The sequence below is a fragment of the Mobula birostris genome, chromosome 17, assembly GCF_030028105.1.
Source record: "Mobula birostris isolate sMobBir1 chromosome 17, sMobBir1.hap1, whole genome shotgun sequence".
Classification (NCBI taxonomy): Eukaryota; Metazoa; Chordata; class Chondrichthyes; order Myliobatiformes; family Myliobatidae; genus Mobula; species Mobula birostris.
The window spans coordinates 23,329,447-23,349,117 of record NC_092386.1 but is presented as its reverse complement, the minus strand read 5'-3'; the positions used below and the strand labels follow the sequence as shown (position 1 = coordinate 23,349,117).

The window sequence follows — 19,671 nt, the reverse complement described above, 5'->3', positions numbered from 1 at the left end:
TTCCTTATCGCCAAACACCCACCTGACTTTCCTATACTTGCAACCTTCCTTTCTTCTTAAGTTCTTCACTATCTTATCAGCTTTATTTCTGTTCATCTTTCTCAGAACACAATTTGAATCCTTCCAGTCAGTCTTTATCTAAGATTGCTAAACAAGTCCCAATCCAAGGCAAAAGTGATCCCCCTCTGTGTGTATTCTTTGTGAAAATTCTGTTTAGAAATCATTCAACATGGTTGCTATCCTCCAGCGGTGGACAGAAAATCTCTAATTGTGGCCTCCTTCTGCCCACATAATTATTTTTGGAACCCCCCCCCCCCCCCACACACACACAGAATATATTCCAGCCTTCCCAGTCCTCATCTACACACTTTTCCTCTGCAGCAAGGTTTTGATTGTTAGCCTTCATTCCTGGCTGCTTGCTATATTATCCAACAAACAAACACACCAACCAATCCTTCAGCAACACCACTTGCGAAGTGATGCCATCCGTACACAATCAATTTGCATCTTCACTGGCCATAGTCTCGCCCGATGATTCCTCTGCCTGTATGTTGTAAGGCATTTGCTTTCTGACATCTGATATTGAATGGGTTGCATCTTGCTTCAGGCTGAGCTGAATTAGGTGTTGTAGGGGAAAGAATACTAAGAGATAGGAACTGGTAAATCAATATGTGGATGGTCAAGTGTGGTAACAGAACTGCAGACAAAGCCTAGATCTAGCGACATGAAATACAACAGCAATGTCATCCAAGGTTCAGGAGATTCATTCATTGTGTTATAACATGTACCCATTGTTGTAATCAAAAATTGGATTTGCTGTTATAGGCTAGTGGACAATCACTTTACTCTGTAATCAGGACCTAGTCCAATACTTAATGAAGCCACCATTCTCTTATCAAAATGTAGTTTTACTGGTAATCTCAACAACTGAGAATGTACACACCCCCGTTTTATGGCATCCAAAGACTCAAGTTCATCAAAGACAAAATTCTTCCTCGTATCACTATAATTACGTGATCCTTTTAAAAACTGGACTATGCCCATTAACCCTTAATTCTCCCAATTTGACTTGGATTCAATAAGATCATCTCCCTTGAAAGTTCCAGAGAGCATGGGTCCAATCTATTCAATGCCATCGATTTGCTGAATCTTCGTAGCATTGCCTGCAAGCCCAGTATATTTATCTCTAGAAAAAGAGACTATAATGGCACGGAGTACTCCAGGTGGAGTCACAACCTTGACCTGTGCAGCTGCTGTGTTACTTTACACTGTTATACTACGTTCCCCAAACTACATAAAGTCTAGGACTAGTGTGAGAAGACACACTTTGAGAAGTGGGTGGCAGCAGCTCTCTCCTGTGTACTTTTCATGGCTTTCTGATGACATACACACTTCTTTAAAATGGTTTGACTTTGGAAAATGAGGTTTGATTGAAGGTGTTTGAGTTAATCTGTTCCATGCTGCTTTATTGAGTGAAACAGTTTTGAGTTCAGCCATCAGTCTTCCTAAAGACTCATTGCTAAACATTCCATGTCATTTCATTCAAAACATGCCTTATATTTTCTCTCTCTAGCTCTACGATTAGATTGTGAAAAACGGCTTGATTGGTTAGCTGCATTTATTATATTGATGACATGCTTGTATTTTTTAAAATATTTCATTACACTGTTTCAGATAACGTGCACTACATTGCTCCATTTGAAAATTCTGATAAACTTTCAGTATGTAGATCATAAGCAGAAGAAATTTCATTACATATTTCCAGTTGCAATTTAAATTCAATCAACATTGTTTACATAAGTGAAAGTCACCAATACGTTAAGAAACAGTAAACATTTAAACAGATTAACAATTATACTTAGGCAAAAAAACCCTGAAATAAATAGTTTTTTTTTCAGAATAAATATAAACAAGCATTTTGCACATTATATATGTAATGGTCATTATTCCAAACAATCTGGGCTTTAATTCATTATAATTTAGAGCCATTGTAACCAATATTTAAAGCAATGAAAAAAGCTGCATTGGCAGTTATAAAATTTCTGGTTTTGCTATAGCTAAACTTGTACTGAATTGAGTTAGGATATGGAGTGATGCACTTCATAAAGTCTCATCTAATCAAATATGAATGGGGTAAGTCATGGATCAGAACTAAAAGGCGAATGTGTGGTTTTTAAATCTTATTAATAAAAGTACAAAAACATTATAGAACCACATCTGAAAAACACTACATTCATTCAACTCAAGTTTGTATGTTCGTGACTTAGACATACATTTAGATGAAACCTTAAAGTTAAAAAATGTAGGCTGACTGTATTACATATACTTTCAGCAAAACTTCAGTCAATGTTAACTGTAAATAACATTCTGCACTATCCAAGCTATTCAGCATTCTGGTGTTTTAATGAAGAACCTGCATGCAAGTAAATGCAGTGGAACTTTTCAGCATTATCAACTTGCACATCAGTATGCTGCCACAATTAAACCAACATGAAAATTAAGCCACAGCATTAGCTTCCCATGCACAGCAAACATTTCAAATAACTGCTTTTCAAAAGATGAGTTTCATGTTATTTATAATATGCTTCCTATGAAGAGTTTTGTCTTTACCATCATCCTTTCTGTTACCACATTGTTTAGCATGGTCTTGTTTTTGTAACATTTCCTATAGAAGTGATAGGCTGATACACTTCTGCTCAACTTACAATGTACTAACTTCACCAGCGCTCATTTCATTGGCATTTTCAACTGTGATAAATTCACTATCATTGACATCAACACGACCAACAGTGAAATCACCAGGACTACTGTCATGAATGTTAACTTCTCCAGTGCTAACATCATCAGTGCCAGCTTCAGCATTACCATCAGCTGACACTTTATCAATGGTTACTTCAGCTGTACCAACATTACTAAGATTGTCACCGTCAGTGACTGCTATAATGTCACTTACTATACCAGTGCTAACATCACCAACGATTACACCACTTCCACTGTCACCAGCAGTACTTTGATTACTTTCTGTCTTTTTTTGTGAATCTTGGTTGTTTTCATTTGGTACTGCTTCACCCTGCTGGTCGTTTGAGTTATTGAGTTCGGTGCTGCTATCTTGAATGTTGGTGTGACTAGTACTTCCAAGGCGACTAGATGCCACAACAGCTTTTACTGCAGCCTGTTGAGTGCAAAGAAAAAAGTTTCTGTTATGCCACTGTAAAGGAGCATGTTAAATATATAACACCAGATGTTATTCCAGAATTAAAATAATTGACATGTACATTAGAAATTTCAAGTTAATTAACCATTAACATTATCTAAAAAGACACATTCCCACTTTTTTTACGGAGAAACTGAAAATTTCTAATTTGCAATACTATCATCCTTTTAACTCACATTTCAAATGCATAGTTAAATGTATGTAGAAGACCCACCAGCGATGCTCCTGTAGCATATTTCAGTTCATAAGTTGGGGGCAGAAAAATATACCCACCAAATTACTGAGTAAAATCAGCTAAACAGCTCTTTGAATAGTAATATTTCTGACTTCTGAGGCATTCAAAAACTGTTAATGTTGAAAATAATGCTTTTTATTGGAACTTTAAAATATTTTGAAATTATTAATTTTAAAAAATGTTTGAAGTAATTTTATTGCATTAACCTTTTTGCATTGAAATTAGTGGGGTCACAGATCCTGCACCAAATCCAACCCATGAGCAAATTTCCTAGTCTGAGGGCAGGACAATCTCAGCAAGTTTGAGCTACTGCTCTTTACATTCAGATGCGCAGAAAGTTCTTAACTTGTTTATACTTGCATAGCTAATTTTCTGCATTTCAACACAGATCTAACTACACTTACCATCAAGGTTTGTTCCACTCAATGAAATCAAGGATTATAACAGGAGTACATTCAAAATACAAAAAAGCATAGCTGAAATTATATAAACAAATTAGGTGGTCATATGATAACACTATTTGATGATAACGTTTCCAGAGTAACTTGATTAAAGAATATAATTGAAACAACCTTCTTAAGCTGTGCCTTAAGATTGAGGACAATTTGTTTCCACTCTAGTTAGACCAATATGAGAACTGCAGGATTTTTTGGGACGAGGAGAATGGGTAATTTGTGAGGTGGGATTCGCCTTCTGTCCTACTCACAAACTCGTGCAGGATTTCTGTGTGCTCTGGTGCATGGCCATGATATTCTCAGTAACATTCTGAAAGCTGCTTCTCCATTTTCAGTGGTCATGGAATAAGCAGGAATGTTGCATTTCTTCACAGAGTCTACAAAATAAACCCGTTCAAATTTTTGAGGGCATAATATCCTGCAAAGAAATCTCAAAGCCTGCATCTGGGTTTAACAAATGAGCATTTTGTTTTTAAAGCTCCTCTCAGGTGTTTCAGAACATCAAACAAATTCATGGCAAAGGAAGCTGTTTGGTCCATGTCCACACTGGACAAAAAGGGGGATATTTACTTTACCCACTTCATAGCTTTTCATGCCTTCACTTCATTTTTAGATAAGCTGCAGACAACCATTATCATTTGGGTGAGAATTTTTTCTCTAATTCTCTATAATGAATCTACCAATTAATTTAATGCCATGTTCTCCAGTTATCACTCCCTTTGCCAAGAGAATAAATATTTCTTGTGCATCCTGTCAAAGCCTTTCATATCCTAATAGACCTCATTACTAGAAGCAAGGAAGAACCTAGTATAACACCCTATAGAATCAATTCACATAACGTTCCAATCCAGAAAGCTCTCATTCTTTATATTATTTTCTCCCACTGAACCTGTTAATCCATCTTGCCACTTCCAATAGATTTCATGGTTTCTTATCCTTCTTGACAATCTGTTATGTGAGACGGCCAAATCCACTTAGATCCAATATGGTACATTCAATGACCCACCTTGTTTCCTCCTCAAAAAAGTCAATTATGTCAGACGTGATCTTCCCTCCTGCCAGATTTACAAACTTGTTCTCTGCTCCACGTTGACAATACGGTACTGTGCAAAAGTCTTAGGCATATAGCTAGGGTGCCTAAGACTTTTGCACAATATTGTTTGTCCTCATGTTAGCAGATGGAGTATAATGATATGAGGTTGTCTACTTTGGTAGAAAAAATGGAAAAACAAATAATTATGGACCAAGATATGAATCTCCTACTACATGAAACAAAAACAGAAGCAATCAAGAAGATTAATGGAATGTTAGCTTTTTTCGAAAGGGGTATGCAGTATTAAAGTATTAAGGTTTTAATGCAAATTCAGAATGCTAGCAAAACTGCCATACGTAGTATATATCGTTGCAAACACGAGGAAATTTGCAGATGCTGGAAATTCAAGCAACACACATCAAAGTTGCTGGTGAACGCAACAGGCCAGGCAGCATCTCGAGCAAGAGGTACAGTCGACGTTTCGGGCCGAGACCCTTCGTCAGGACCAACTGAAGGAAAAGTTAGATTTGAGAGTGGGAGGGGGAGATCCAAAATGATAGGAGAAGACAGGAGGGAGAAGGATGAAGCTAAGAGCTGAACAGGTGATTGGCAAAAGGGATAGGAGAGGATCATGGGACAGGAGGCCCAGGGAGAAGGAAAAGGGGGAGGGGGGAAAACCCAGAGGATGGGCAAGGGGTATAGTCAGAGGGACAGAGGGAGAAAAAGGAGAGACAGAGAAAGAATGTGTGTATATAAATAAATAACAGATGGGGTACAAGAGGGAGGTGGGGCATTAGCGGAAGTTAGAGAAGTCAATGTTCATGCCATCAGGTTGGAGGCTACCCAGACGGAATATAAGGTGTTGTTTTAGCCTTCATATTTATGGAGTGATGTACTTGAAAGGGCTAATACAGGAAGGAAGGTTGAGGAGTTTAGGTCTGTACCTCATGATGTTCGGAAGAAGAACAGATTATTGAAATTTATAATATCCTGAGGGGGGATTGACAACATGGATGTTGAAGCGGTACTGCTCCTGGAGGGGCTTCTAGAAACAAGGAATACAGTTTCAGAATAAATGGTCACCCATTTAAGAGGGGGGTTGAAAAGGATTCCCCTCCCCTCGAGTGTTGTAAATCTCTGGCATTCTCTACCAAAACAGTTGTGGATGTGGAGTAACTGAATCTATTCGTTGTGGAGAGTGACGTACATTTAAATTACAAGGGAGACAAGGGGTGAGAGCAGAAAACCGGTATTGAAGTTTAGACTGAATCAGCCATGAATGGTGGACTAGGGTTGAATGTCAATTGGCTTACTTCTGTTAATTGTTTCTCTTTTAGACTTGTTATATACTGATTTAAACTTTTCTTTTGAAAACATTTCAATAATTCCTTCTGTATACTCTTTGTTCTGATACTATCTCAATAATGTTACAGTTGTTAAAATTCCATGCCATAACTGGTTTGTTACTTCTGTGCTTCTAGCAAGATTAAATTTTTAGTCAATCCATTGACTGTCACAGGTACCTGAATTACATCTCTTCCCACCGTGTTACTTGTAAAAATGCCATCCCCTTCTCTCAGTTCCTCTGTCTCCACTGCATCTTCTCTCAGGCTGAGGCCTTTCATTCCAGAACTAAGGAGATGTCCTCTTCCTCCAAATAAAGGGGCTCCCCTTCCTCCACCATCAACACTGTCCTCAACCATATCTCTTCCATTTCACACATGTCTAACCTCACCTCACCAGGGATAGGGTTCCTCTTGTCCTCACCTACCATCCCAACAGCCGCCGCATCCAGCACACAATTCGATGTAACTTCCGCCATCTCCAACAGGATCCCACCACCAAGCACTTCTTTCTCTCCCCCTACTTGCTGCTTTCTGCAGGGATTGCTCCTTATACGACTCCCTTGTCCATAAGACCATAAGACAAAAGAGCAGAAATCCACCATTCGGCCCATTGAGTCTGCTCTGCTATTTTATCACGAGCTGATCCATTCTCCCATTTAGTCCCACTCCCCCGCCTTCTCACCATAACCTTTGATGCCCTGGCTACTCAGATACCCATCAATCTCTGCCTTAAATACACCCAATGACTTGGCCTCCACTACTGCCCGTGGCAACAAATTCCATAGATTCACCACCCTCTGAATAAAAAAATTTCTTCGCATTTCTGTTCTGAATGGGCGCCCTTCAATCCTTAAATTATGCCCTCGCGTACTAGACTCCCCCATCATGGGAAACAACTTTGCCACATCCACTCTGTCCATGCCTTTCAACATTCGAAATGTTTCTATAAGGTCTCCCCTCATTCTTCTAAACTCCAAGGAATACAGTCCAAGAGTGGACAAACGTTCCTCATATGTTAACCCTCTCATTCCCGGAATCATTCTAGTGAATCTTCTCTATACCCTCTCCAACATCAGCACATCCCTTCTTAAATAAGGAGACCAAAACTGCCCACAGTACTCCAAGTGAGGTCTCACCAGCACCTTATTGAGCCTCAACATCACATCCCTGCTCCTATACTCTATTCCTCCAGAAATGAATGCCAACATTGCATTCACCTTCTTCACCGACTCAACCTGGAGGTTAACCTTAAGGGTATTCTGTACGAGGACTCCCACGTCCTGTTGCATCTCAGAACTTTGAATTCTCTCCCCTTTTAAATAATAGTCTGCCCGTTTATTTCTTCTGTCAAAGTGCATAACCATACACTTTCCAACATTGTATTTCATTTGCCACTTCTTTGCCCACTCTTCTAATCTATCCAAGTCTATCTGCAGATTCTCCGTTTCCTCAGCACTACCGGCCCCTCCACCTATCTTCGTATCATCAGCAAACTTAGCCACAAAGCCATCTATTCCATAATCCAAATCGTTGATGTACAACGTAAAAAGAAGCGGCCCCAACACTGACCCCTGTGGAACACCACCGGTAACCAGCAGCCAACCAGAATAGGATCCCTTTATTCCCACTCTCTGTTTCCTGCCAATCAGCCAACGCTCTATCCACGTATGTAACTTTCCCATAATTCCATGAGCTCTTGTTAAGTAGCCTCATGTGTGGCACCTTATCAAAGGCCTTCTGAAAATCCAAATATACAACATCCACTACATCTCCCTTGTCTAGCCTATTTGTAATTTCCTCAAAAAATTATAATAGGTTTGTCAGGCAGGATTTTCCTCTAAGGAATCCATGCTGAGTTCTGCCTATCTTGTCATATGCCTCCAGGTACTCTGTAACCTCATCCTTGACAATCGACTCCAACAACTTCCCAACCACCGATGTCAAGCTAACAGGTCTATAATTTCCTTTTTGCTTCCTTGCCCCCTTCTTAAATAGCGGAGTGACATTTGCAATCTTCCAGTCTTCCGGAACCATGCCAGAATCTATCAACTTTTGAAAGATCATCGCTAATGCCTCTGCAATCTCCACAGCTACTTCCTTCAGAACACAAGGGTGCATTCCATCTGGTCCAGGAGATTTATCGACCTTTAGTCTATTCAGCTTCCTGAGTACTTTCTCTGTCGTAATTGTGACTGCACACACTTCTCTTCCCTGCCACCCTTGAGTGTCCGGTATACTGCTAATGTCTTCCTCAGTGAAGACTGATGCAAAATACTCGTTCAGTTCCTCCGCCATCTCCTTATCTCACATTACAATTTCTCCAGCATCATTTTCTAATCAGTCCTATATCTACTCTCACCTGTCTTTTACTCTTTATATACTTGAAAGAGCTTTTAGTATCCTCTTTGATATTATTTGCTAGCTTCCTTTCATAGTTAATCTTTTCCCGCTTAATGACCTTCTTAGTTTCCTTTTGTAAGCTTTCAAAAACTTCCCAATCCTCTGTCTTCCCACTAAGTTTTGCTTCCTTATATGCCCTCTCCTTTGCTTTAACTTTGGTTTTGACTTCTCTTGTCAACCACGGTTGCATCCTTTTTCCATTCGAAAATTTCTTCTTTTTTGGAATATACCTGTCTTGCACCTTCCTCACTTCTGGTATAAACTCCAGCCACTGCTGCTCTGCCGTCCTTCCCGCCAGTGTCCCTTTCCAGTCAACTTTGGCCAGTTCCTCTCTCATGCCACTGTAATTTCCTTTACTCCACTGAAATATCTACACATCAGATTCCGGCTTCTCTTTTTCAAATTTCACAGTGAACTCAATCATGTTATGATCACTGTCTCCTAAGGGTTCCTTCACCTCAATCTCTCTAATTACCTCTGGTTCATTACACAATACCCAATCCAGTACAGCCGATCGCCTAGTAGGCTCAACAACAAGCTGTCCTAAAAAGCCATCTCGCAGACATTCTACAAATTCTCTCTCTTGAGATCCAGTGCCAACCTGATTTTCCCAATCCACTTGCATGTTAAAATCCCCCACAATTATCATAACACTGCCCTTTTGACAAGCCTTTTCTATTTCCTGTTGTAATTTGTAGTCCACATCACTGCAGATGTTTGGAAGCCTATAAATAACTGCCATCAGGGTCCTTTTACCCCTGCAATTTCTTAGCTCAACCCATAAAGATTCTGCACCTTCTGATCCTATGTCACCTCTCTCTAATGATTTAATATCACTTCTTACCAATAAAGCCACGCCTCCCCCTCTGCCTACCTTCCTATCCTTCCACTATACCGTGTATCCTTGGATGTCCAGCTCCCAGAGACATGCATCCTTTAGCCATGACTCAGTGATGGCCACAATATCATACCTGCCAATCTGTAGCTGTACGACAAGATCTTAACACCTTAAGATCAGTATTTGGTACTTTTTGCTTTGGTTGCACTGCAACTCATCCCAATGGCTACAAATTTGCTCCATCACCTGCCTGTCTTTCCTGACATCTTTACTGCTCACTATCTTAGATTTATTTCTGTTTTCCCCTTCCTCCGCTGTATCATTCCGGTTCCCATCCCCCTGCTAAATTAGTTTAAACCCTCCTTAACAGCTCTATTAAACTTTCCCACCAGGATATTGGTCCCCTTCGGGTTCAGGTGTAACCTGTCCTTTTTGAACAGGTCATACTTCCCCCAGAAGAGATCCCAATTATCCAAGAATCTGAAGCCCCGCCCCCTGCACCAGTCTCTCAGCCACGCATTCATTTGCCTGATACTACTATTCTTACCCTCGCTAGCACGTGGCACAGGTAGCAATCCCGAGATTACTACCCTGGAGCTCCTGCTTCTCAGCTTCCTTCCTAACTCCCAGAAATCTCTCTTCAGGACCTCCTCCTTTGTCCTATCTATGTCATTGGTATCAACATGTACCAAGACAACTGGCTGCTCACCCTCCCCCTTCAGAATATTCTGAACCCGATCCGAGACATCCCGTACCCCGGCACCTGGGAGGCAACACACCATGCAGGTATCTCTATCAGGCTCACAGAATCTCCTGTCCTATGACCATGGAATCTCCCATGACTACCGCATTTCTCTTTTCCTGCCTTCTCTCCTGCACAACAACGCCAGGCTCCGTGCCAGAGACCCAGTCACCGTGGGCGTCCCCTGTCAGGTCATCCCCCTCAGCAGCATCCAGAACAAGATATTTTTTGCTGAGGGGGATAGTCACAGGTGTGCTCTCCACTATCCGGGCATTTCCCTTCCCTCTCTTGACAGTGACCCAGTTTTCTGACCCCTGTAGCCTAGGGATGACTACCTCCCTGTAGCTCCTCTCTATCACCTCTTCACTTTCCCTGATAAGCAGTAGGTCATCAAGCTGCAGCTCCAGATCCCTAACACAGTCTCTGAGGAGCTGCATCTCGGTGCACCTGGCGCAGATGTGGCCATCAGGGAGGCTGGAGGTCTCCCAGGGTTCCCACATCTGACACCCTGAACAAAGCACTAACCCTGCAGGCATGCTATCTAAGTCTACAGAAATGAAACAGGAAAAATAAGTCTACTCACCCACTTACCTTGCCAAACAGACGAACCTTTTAAACCGTTAGCTGTGAGCGCCCTGCTGTTCCTGTCTGTCCAGGCCGATACGCCGGGGCGGGGGGGGGGGGGGGGGGGGTAGAGTTGGTGCTTCGCTCTTGCCGTTTACCGCTAAAGCCCATCGAAGCCAAAGTCCTACACTCTGCTACCACTCACTCCGCTGCCCGCTGTATAGGGTGGTCTCCTTTTTAAACTCTCTGCGTTGTCCTGATACGTCATGCGCCTGCGCAGTCTTGTCCTTCTTGCACTCGAAGAAGTTTTTTAAAAAACTGCCTTCCTTCAGAATTCAGCTCCCATGACGCTCTGTAGTCCCGATCCAAAAGCCGTTCGTCCCTCCCCACTGATCTCCTTCCTACCACTTATCCTTGCAAGACATCTACCCCTACACCTCCTCCCTCACTATCACTCAGGGCCCCAAACAGTCCTTCCAGGTGAGGCGACACTTCACTGTTTCCAGTGCCCCTGGTGTGGCCTCCTATATATCGGTGAGAGCCAACATAGATTGGGAGACCACTTCACCGAGCACCCACACTCTGTCCGTCAGAAGAAGCAGGATCTCCCAGCAGCTACCCAACTTAATTCCACTTCCCATTCCCACTCTGACATGTGAGTCACTCAGGTTGCAGGAGCAACACTTTACATTCCATCTGGGTAGCCTCCAACCTGCATGAACATCGATTTCTCAAACTTCCAGTTATTGCCCCACCCCCTCTGCTTCACAGTCTGAAAATAAAATTTGACACAGCCCAAAGATTAGTGTACATGGAAGGGAAATGGAAAGGTTTCCACTCAAATTCTCTCAAGTGATCAGAATTTTGGATCAAGTATGAATGACAGAAACAAAACACTTTTGAAACCTATCCTAAATTCCTCTTATCCCCTTCTATTGGTTTGATAATTCACTCCCTTCACCGCTGATAAATAATAAATGCAAAATAAATGATTTTATAGGTGCAAAGGTTACTTTGGCAGTATCACCTGGATCAATGCCATCCACTATTAAGAAGTCAAATGCAACAAGTACACAGGAATGCAATGAATACAAGGCTTGACATTGACACCCACACAGAGAATTTAGAAAGTAATTATTTTTGTAAGCAGAGTCATTAAGCAAGATTGATTGCTTTCCTTTAACGGCTTCAAAAAAAACACTAATCCTGCCATGTGCTTTATGTGATATTCCTCTGTCACTCACTTCCACACCATTATGATTTCATTAATCACACACAGAGAAACACAGCACAAAACAGGCCCTTTGGCCCATCTATACAGGCATCCATTAGTCTCATGAGACCATGGATTTGCACCTTGGAGGGTTTCCAGGGCGCAGGCCTGGGCAAGGTTATATGGAAGACCGGCCGTTGCCCATACTGCAAGTCTCCCCTCTCCACGGCACTGATGTTGTCCAATGGTAGGGCATTAGGACCCATACAGCTTGGCACCGGTGTCGTCGCAGAGCAATGTGTGGTTAAGTGTCTTGCTCAAGGACACAACATGCTGCCTCAGCCAAGGCTCGAACTAGCGACCTTCAGGTCGCTAGACGAACGCCTTAACCACTTGGCCCATCTAGTCCACGTCAAAACCATATAATCTGCTTACTCTCAATGACCTGTACCAGGCCCATAGCCCTCCATATCCCTCCTATCCCTGTACCTATCCAGACTTCTCAAACGTTTAAATCAAGCTCGCATGGACCATTTGTGCTGGCAGCTCATTCCACACTCTCATGACCCTTTGAGTAAAAAAGTTTCCCCTCATGTTCCTCTTAAACTTCTCACTTTTCACCCTCAAGCCATGACCTCTGGTTGTAGTCCCATCCAATGCCAGTGGAAAAAGCTGCTTATACCCTTCATAATTTGGTACACCTCTATCAAATCTCCTCTCAATCTTCTACATTCTAAAGAATACATTCCTAACCTATTCAATCTTTCCTTATAACTCAGGTCCTCCAGACCCAGCAACATCCTTATAAATCTTCTCTGCACTCCTACAACCCTGTTTACATCTTTCCTGTAGGTAGGTGACCAAAACTACACACAATACTTCAAATTAGGCCTCACCAACATCTTATACATCTTCAACATCCCATCTTCTAATTTTATTTTCATAACTCATTATATTGATTTACAAAGGTTAATGTGCAAATGCTTCCTATACGACTCTATCTACCTGTGACACCACTTTCAATGAACTATGTACTTGTATTCCCAGATCCCTTTGTCCTACCGCACACCTCAGTGCCCTACTGTTCGCTGTACAAGACCTCCCTGGTTGATCCTACCAAAGTGCAAAACCTTGCACTTGTCTACATTAAATTCCACTTGCCATTTTTCCAGCTGATGCAGATCCTTCAGCAAGCTTTGATAGCCTTCCTCACTGTCTACTACACCTCCAATCTAGGTGTCATCCACAAATTTGCTGATCTTGTTAACCACATTATCACCCAGATCATTGATATTGATGACAAACAACAATGGACCCAGTACCGATCCCTGCGGCACATCAATAGTCTAGTCAGAGAAGCACCCTTCTACTACTACTCTCTGGCTTCTTCCACAAAGCCAATATCTCATCCAATTTACTACCTCATCCCCAATGCCAAGTGACTGAACCTTCTTGAGCAGCCTCTCATGCGGAACCTTGTCAAATGTCTTACTAAAGTCCATGTAGACAACATACACTACCTTGCCTTCATCCACTTTCCTAGTAACTTCCTTGAAAAACTCTATAAGACTGGTTAGACATGACGTACCACACACAAAGCCATGATGACTATCCTTAATCGGTCCATGTCTATCCAAATAGTTATATATCCGGTCCCTTAGAATAACTTCCAATAACTTTCCCACAACTGATGTCAGACTCACTAGCCTATAATTTCCCGTTTCTATTTAGAGCCTTTTTAAAATAGCAGAACAACATTGGCTATCCTCCAATCCTCTGGTACCAAGGATGTTTTAAAAATCTCTGCTATGGCCCTGGCAATTTCTACACTTTCTTCCCATAGGGTTCGAGAGAACATCTTATCAGGCTCTGGGGAGTTATCCACAGTGATTTGCCTCAAGGTAGCAAACACTTCCTCTGTAAGCTGTACAGGGTCCATGAAGTTGTTGCTGCTTTGCCTCACTTCTAGAGACTCTGTTTCTACCTCCCGATTAAATACAGATGCAAAGAATGCATTTAACATCTCCCCCATCTGTTTTAGCTCCAAACATGGATTACCATTCTGATCTTCCAGAAGACCAACTTTGTCCCTAGCAATCCTTTTACTCTTAACATACCTGTAGAATCCCTCAGGATTCTCCTTCACCTTATCTGCTATAGCAACTTCATGCTTTCTTTTAGCCTTCCTGATTTTTTTCATAAGTGTTCTCTTGCATTTCTTACACTCTATAAGCACTTCATTTGTTCCTACTTACATATATACCTGCTATGTACCTCCTTTTTTCTCTTAACCAGGGCCTCAATATGTCCTGAAAACTAAGATTCCCTACACTTGATATCTTTATCTTTTATTCTGACAGACAAGCTTTATACTCTCAAAATTTCATTTTTGAAGGCCTCCCACTTTCCAAGTACACCTTTGGCAGAAAATAGCCTGTCCCAACCCACACTTGCTAGATCATTTCTGAAACCATCAAAATTGACCTTTGTCCACTTAGAATTTCCACCCGTGGACCAGACCTATCTCTTTGCATATTTAATTTGAAACTAAAGGCATTGAGGTCACTGGATACAAAACTTTCCCCTACACAAACTTATGTCACCTGCCCTGCCTCATTCCCTAAACGCAGATCCAGTATCACAATGCTCTCTCATTGGGACTTGTACATATTGAGGAAGGAAACTTTCCTGAGCACATTTGACAAACTCCATCACATCTAGTTCTTTTACAGTTTGGGATTCCCAGTCAATTCCCATTCTGACATGTCCATCCACGGCCTCCTCTACTGTAAAGATGAAGCCACACTCAGGTTGGAGGAGGAACACCTTATATTCCGTCTGGGTAGCCTCCAACCTGATGGCATGAACATCGACTTCTCTAACTTCCGCTAAGGCCCTACCTCCCCCTCGTATCCCATCTGTTACTCATTTTTATGCACACATTCTTTCTCTCACTCTCCTTTTTCTCCCTCTGTCCCTCTGAATATACCTCTTGCCCATCCTCTGGGTCCCCCCCCCCCCTTGTCTTTCTTCCCGGACCTCCTGTCCCATGATCCTCTCGTATCCCCTTTTGCCTATCACCTGTCCAGCTCTTGGCTCTATCCCTCCCCCTCCTGTCTTCTCCTATCATTTTGGATCTCCCCCTCCCCCTCCTGTCTTCTCATATCATTTTGGATCTCCCCCTCCCCCTCCAACTTTCAAATCCCTTACTCACTCTTCCTTCAGTTAGTCCTGACGAAGGGTCTCGGCCTGAAACGTCGACTGCACCTCTTCCTACAGATGCTGCCTGGCCTGCTGCGTTCACCAGCAACTTTGATGTGTGTTGCTTGAATTTCCAGCATCTGCAGAATTCCTGTTGTTTACTATAACAACCCTATGTTTCTTGCAACAGTCTGCGATCTCTTCACAAATTTGTTCTTCTGAATCCTTCGGACTGTTGGGTGGTCTGTAATATAGCCCCATTAATGTGGTCATAACTTTTTTATTTCTCAGTTCCACCCATAACGCCTCACTAGTTGAGTTCTCCAGTCTGTTCTGACGGAGCACTGCCATGACATTTTCCCTGACTAGTAATGCCACCCTTCCTCTTTTAAACTTTTCCCTTCTGTCACTTCAAAACAACGGAACCCCAGAGTATGGAGCTGTCAGTCTTGACCCTCCTGCACTAATGGCTCCAACATCATAATTCTAGATGTTAATCCATGCCCTGAGGTTATCTGCCTTTCCTACGATACTTCTTGCATTGAAATATACGCAGCTCAGGACATTAGTCGTACCGTGCTCAACCTTTTGATTCCTGATTTTGTCTGAGGTCTTACCAGCATCTGCCTCCGCAACCTCTCCACTAACTGTTCGGGCACTCTGGTCCCCATCCCTCTGTAACTCTAGTTTAAATCACACTATGCAGCATTAACAAATCTTCCCACTAGGATATTAGTACCCCCCTAGTTCAGGTACAAACTGTTCCTTATGTACAGGTCTCACCTCCTCTAGAAGAGTGCCCAATGACCCAAAAATGTAATGCCCTCCCTCCTACACCAACTCCTTAGTCATGTATTAAACAGTATAATTTTCTTAGCTGTGGCCTCACTAGCACATGGCATTGGTAGCAATCCTGAGATCACAACCATGGAGGTCCTGCCCTTTAACTTAGCACCTAACTTCCTAGCAGCACCTTGTCACTCGTCCTTCACATGTCATTGGTACCTACATGAACCACAACCTCTGGCTGTTCACCCTCCCATTTAAGAATTGATGAAGACCTGATCCAAGATGTCCCAGGCCCTGGCAGTTGGACCTCCTGTCTGTTCCCCTAACTAACGCATCTCCCATCACCACAGCATGCCCCTTCTCCCCCCTTCCCTTCTGAGTCACAGAACGAGACTCAGATCCAACCACTATGACTTTCCTCTGTTAGGTCAAACCCCCCACTCCCCCCCCCCAACCACAACAATATCCAAAGTGATATACCTGTTGTTGAGAGGAAAGGCCACAGGAGTACTCTGCACTGGCTCTTTAACCCCTTTTCTCTTCTTGACTGTCACTCAGTTTCCTGTGTCCTGCATCTTGGGTCTAACTACCTCTCTGTATGTCCTATTTATCACCCCTTCAGCCTCCTGAATGATCTGGAGTTCATCCAGTTCCAGCTCCAACTACTTAACACGGATCGTTAAAAGCAGCAGCTGGATGCACTTCTTGCAGTTGTAGTCATCAGGGACACTGGAAGTCTCCCTGCCTTCCCACATCTCCAAAGAGGAGCATTCCACTATCTCGTCTGGCATCTCTACTGTCCTAGCTGAGCAGATATAAAGAAGGGTATTGAAAATAAAACTTAACCTAGAGTCTTTTCTTTTCTTTGTTTTCTCTGACTAAAGCCTCGAAGACCTAAAGTTTCAAGATCACCACTGACTCTGTCCACTGAGATGACAGATGACAGCTTGCCCCCTCCTTCCTTTAATTTGCTCTTGCTAATCAATCTCAAACATAGATCGGTCGCTGGTCAAAGGTCTATTACGCTGCCACGATCCAGTGCTGCCGCCTTCTACTCGGGCAGTGGACCTGAGTGAAATCCCGTCCTCTCAAACTTCCGATGCCCAGATTAGTCGTTATTCAAAGCTCTATAGAAAGAACCTTTATTCAAAACTCTTTGCTGTCACATCCTTATTTTCTCCAGCACACATTACTCACCTTTTCAACACAACTACCTTTGAAAAGAGCCCCAGTTCAGCATCACTGATTGATACCTCAACTTCAAAAATCTCCTTTGAGGGTTAACTATTTCTGTGCTGTTGCAGTGTGCAACTTTGTTGCAATTATTTCATTTTTCTATGTAGACTCTACATTTAAACACTCACTTGCTGCAAATTAAACCATTACTGATATGGCTTGACATACTGAAGTATGGTTAAGAGGATGTGAATTGTCAGGACATGACAGGACCTGAATGTAGAATATTACATAATTCAGAACCTTGCCACTATTTTTAATACCCAGTTTGAAATACCCAGATGAATTTAAAATAGACTTTCTCACTAGAATGCTGCTCCTGAAATTCCATGTCAATAGCATTGGAGAAGGTAGTGTAAAGCTGGTGCCTTACTGTTAAAATTGGGAAGCTGAGTTTATTTGGAGCTCAAAAATACAGTAACCGTATGTGAGTGTTTCTTGAGGGGAATTCTTATATGGAATGTGTGAACTGTAGGGCACTGAAGGCAAAAAAAAAACTGGAAAGTGGAGTGCAAATAGTGCAGAACAAGCAATTTGTACATATCTTAACACAGTAATGAAAGTCCAGCACACTGGGTAATTGGATCAAGTGCTATTCATCTTCATTTCTATAACTTACATCTTTCTTTAAAAGAGCAGATCGTATTTAGTGATGCAATTAGAAAGAACTTAGTCCTCACATTTGACAAAGGATATTTTGAAGTTATGAACATTAAATTTGAAAATACACTGAAAAGTGATTGCAAAGATACAGCAAAATTTTAGCACTTAAAATTTACTGCATCTCTTAATACTAAGATTTTCAAGGAAAAGAATTTCAGGATGTATATTGTATCCATTTCTGACATTAAATATACCTATTGAACCAACATTCATGATATACGAATAATTATAAAGTTTTACTAACTTTCATGAAAAAAACTGAAGAAAAATGAACAACAGCAGTTAACACAAAACTAAAATTTGTAAACACTTCAGTATTTATTGAACCTTACTTTTAGTTTGCGGCGGGCATTAAATTCCTGAAGTTTCTTTTGTGCATTGTTCATATGCACAAAATTTGCAGCTTTCCCTGTAACCCATTGATGCTGTAGTGCCTGATAAGTAGTGAGTCGCTTCTTGGGGTCCAAAAGAATCAGCTTTCTAACCTAAAAAGCAATGTTTCATGTAAAACAAAAAGCTTACTCAAAGCTTATTCATACTATGAATAAACTCTTCTCAGGCTTCCAGCCAGGTACAGGTATCGATTTTAACCAAAGTTTCGATAACAAATTCTACCATCTTTATCAGGGATGATACCTGGGCATAGCTAGTCCAGTGGTATTTATATCCCCATTGTCCATCCCTTATCGGATAAGGATTGGTTAGTCCTTGTCAAATCAGGTTTCTGGAGCCCTTTCTTGCTTACAATCGAATTCCAGTTCTTACTTAAAGCAAGACCTTCGTCTTGGTTCAAATTTTTTTCCTCCAGTTTTATTTCAAGGGCTTCATTCACCAGGCAATCCCAAAAGCCATTGGCGTGGCACAGTAGTTTTATGTTGTCAAAGTCAATCCTATGGCCATTGCAAGTACAGTGTTCTGCGCCAATTGCTCCAGGTAACCCAAATGGATAAACTTCCTGTGCTCCTTGATGTGGGTTTCCACCATGTGTCCTATCTGGCCGATATACACTACTCTGCATTCACAGGGAATCCTGTAAACACCAGCCATCCCGAGTCCTAGGTCATCCTTGACCTGCACAAGCTGTGACTTGGGCTTCCTTATGGGTTTGTGGATAGTATTAACAGGAATTAATGATAAATAATTTTCTGGAAAAAACAGGAAACCTAACAATAAGGAGGAACCCATCGCTACCACCTGTCTTCACTATATTTCCACAGTTTCTGGAAGGATAACCAGGATCCTGAAGACATACCAAATTTATACCATCCACAAACCTGTAAGGAAGTTCAGACCACAGCTTATGCCAGACAGGACACACAGTGGAAACCTGCAACAAGGAGCACAGGAGATGTACCCGTTTGGGTTACCCAGACAAATCGGTGGTACCAGAACATTGCACTTGCAATGGCAATAAGGTTGACTTCACCGGCACAAAGCTACTGTGCCGTGCTAATGGCTTTTGGGACTGTGATCCGAAGGAAGCCATTTGTATCAGTTTTCACTGTGAAAGACACTAACAGTGTGCCAGGTGTTGAAAGATGTGAAGGAAAAGAAGTGAGTGTAGTTACTAATACAAGGGAGAAGGTGCTCAAAAAGCTGAAAGACCTAAAGATACTATTTAAGTCACCCGGACCAGATGAACTGCACCCTAGGGTTCTGAAAGAGGTAGCGGTAGAGGCAGTGGAGGCATTAGTAATGATCTTTTAAGAACCATTGGACTCTGGCATGGTTCTGGAGGACTG

General features: G+C 42.0%; 1 protein-coding gene across 1 annotated transcript in view; it reads right to left on the bottom strand.

Moving 5' to 3' along the window:
- Positions 1–2,150: 2,150 nt before the first annotated feature.
- Positions 2,151–19,671, bottom strand: part of camk4 (calcium/calmodulin-dependent protein kinase IV) — a 114,680-nt gene continuing 97,159 nt past the window's right edge. The window contains exons 10-11 of the mRNA XM_072281055.1: positions 18,262–18,414; positions 2,151–3,172 (exon numbers count right to left, since the gene is read on the bottom strand). Coding sequence (XP_072137156.1) covers positions 2,702–3,172; positions 18,262–18,414 — 624 coding nt within the window. The 3' untranslated portion in view covers positions 2,151–2,701. The remainder of the gene's footprint in view (positions 3,173–18,261; positions 18,415–19,671) is intronic.